This window comes from Volvox carteri (assembly GCF_000143455.1).
Source record: "Volvox carteri f. nagariensis unplaced genomic scaffold VOLCAscaffold_44, whole genome shotgun sequence".
Lineage (NCBI taxonomy): Eukaryota > Viridiplantae > Chlorophyta > Chlorophyceae > Chlamydomonadales > Volvocaceae > Volvox > Volvox carteri.
Window position 1 is genome coordinate 1,112,059 of NW_003307587.1, and position 2,001 is coordinate 1,114,059.

Here is a 2,001-nt window from a genome sequence, read left to right on the forward strand (position 1 = left end):
ACCATAGGTTCGCTAAGTATGGCACTCATTCTTAAGTCATATTCTCAGGAAATGCTTTTTGCTGCTTATATTCTTAGCCTTAAGAATGTGGGATTCTCAAGGGGTGGTCATGACGAAAAAGACATTCAGACACATGTACCGACCTCTGCTTTCTCATCTCTACTTCTGCTTGCTAGCGCCCTTCTCTGGGAGATCCACAGATATATCAGGGATTCTTACATTGAAATTCACATAATTAGGTGTAATTTGCTGGACTCGAACCTAAGACTACGAAATGTTTATACTAAACTCTATCACTAAACCTATGCTTTAAGAGACGACACATCAAGATGCAAGATATTCTCGCAAGACGGATTAGTTCTCTATCTATGCTAAAAACGTGTGCGTATCCTGTGAGCTGCGCCAAGTGCCGTACACGAACATATGTGCGTGTACGACAAACAACTCAACACCTGTTCAGCAACTCAGCTATCAGCCCTGGCCCATGTGCAAAAACCTGGCGTGCAGCCTGACATGGCCACATACCTGCTGCAGCCCACTGCCCAGCACCATCCCTGGCTGCTGCAGTTGCATGAAAAACAAGAGGCGCCCCGAGGCCACTGCCATGTTTAGCTGAATCCAAATGGAAGCATCCTTGCTTGCCATGGAGAGGCTGGCAGACTCATGTGTTTTCTACAAGCCCCCACAAGAAGAGTTTGGGGCTACTGAAACTGTAGCAGTCCCTCACCTGGGCGGATGACTTGCTTTGCGGAAGCGTGGAATTTAGAGTCCTCGCTGAGGAGGAAGAAGTCCAACCCAGCGACAAGCACTAGCATACATAGACCCGTACGAAACAATCTGAGACGGCGGCCGCGGAGTCTTGAACTCTGAACACCAAGTAGTCGTGATGCTTAAGTGCCTCACCATAGCACCCCGCCCAGGTAGCTTACATCTCGGCCTACCTGCCGGAGATTCCCTACTACGTTCCTGCCGTGCTAGGATACTGTCGGTGTATCCTCCGGTGGCAGGGCGGTACAGGGTGGTACCCTCCGGTGGCAGGGTGGTACAGGAGGGTACCCTCCGGTGGCAGGGTGGCACAGGATGGTAGCCACCGGTGGCAGGCTGGTACAGGAGGGTACCCTCCGGTGGCAGGGTGGTACAGGAGGGTATCCTCCGGTGGCAGGTTGGTACAGGAGGGTAACCTCCGGTGGCAGGGTGGCACAGGAGGGTATCCTCCGGTGGCAGGGTGGCACAGGAGGGTAACCTCCAGTGGCAGGGTGGTACAGGAGGGTATCCTCCGGTGGCTAGGTGGTACAGGAGGGTAACCTCCGGTGGCAAGGTGGTACAGGAGCGTATCCTCCGGTGGCAGGTTGGTACAGGAGGGTAACCTCCGGTGGCTAGGTGGTACAGGAGGGTATCCTCCGGTGGCTAGGTGGTACAGGAGGGTAACCTCCAGTGGCAGGGTGGTACAGGAGGGTATCCTCCGGTGCCACCCCTTTGACATGTGTACACCGACATGTGTACACCGACATGGTGTACACTGAAGGTTCTCCCCAAAGGGGAGGAAGCTTATCCCTTTGGTGTCCCTTTGGTGTCTCTTCCATGTCCCTTTGGTGTCTCTACCCTGTCTTTTGGGTGTCCCTTGGGTGTCTCTTCCGCGTGTCTCTTCCACGTGTCCCTTTGGTGCCCTTGGGTATCCCTCCCGTGCCCCTTGGGTATCCCTCCCGTGCCCCTTGGGTGTCCCTTGGGTGCCCCTTGGGCGTTCCTTGGGTGTCCCTTTGGTGTCCCTTGCAAGGGACACCCAATTGGGTGTCCCTTCCATGTCCCTTTGGTGTCTCTTCCATGTCCCTTTGGTGTCCCTTCCCTGTCTTTTGGGTGTCCCTTGGGTGTCCCTTGGGTGCCTGAGACCGAATTTACCAAAACCTTCATTGACAGCTGCACCTGGCTAATTATTAACCACCAAGCGTCCCCTTGGTGGCAGAATGCTCAGTCAGGATGCAGTGGAGGGTCGAGCACAGGATA

The 2,001-nt window shown here is 54.4% G+C and overlaps 2 protein-coding genes across 2 annotated transcripts in view; one reads left to right on the forward strand and one right to left on the reverse strand.

The window, feature by feature from the left end:
* The window catches only part of VOLCADRAFT_95552 (uncharacterized protein), a gene marked incomplete at both ends in the record, with an annotated part of 11,062 nt that extends 10,838 nt beyond the window's left edge, over window positions 1-224 (forward strand). Inside the window, one exon of the mRNA XM_002954597.1 lies at window positions 177-224. Coding sequence (XP_002954643.1) covers window positions 177-224 — 48 coding nt within the window. The remainder of the gene's footprint in view (window positions 1-176) is intronic.
* An 805-nt stretch (window positions 225-1,029) lies between these two features.
* VOLCADRAFT_45602 (uncharacterized protein) lies at window positions 1,030-1,260 on the reverse strand (the record flags this gene model as incomplete). The annotated part of the gene is made up of 1 exon (XM_002954666.1): window positions 1,030-1,260. A coding segment is annotated over one exon (231 nt), but the record flags the coding sequence as incomplete, so codon positions are not given.
* Window positions 1,261-2,001: the final 741 nt, after the last annotated feature.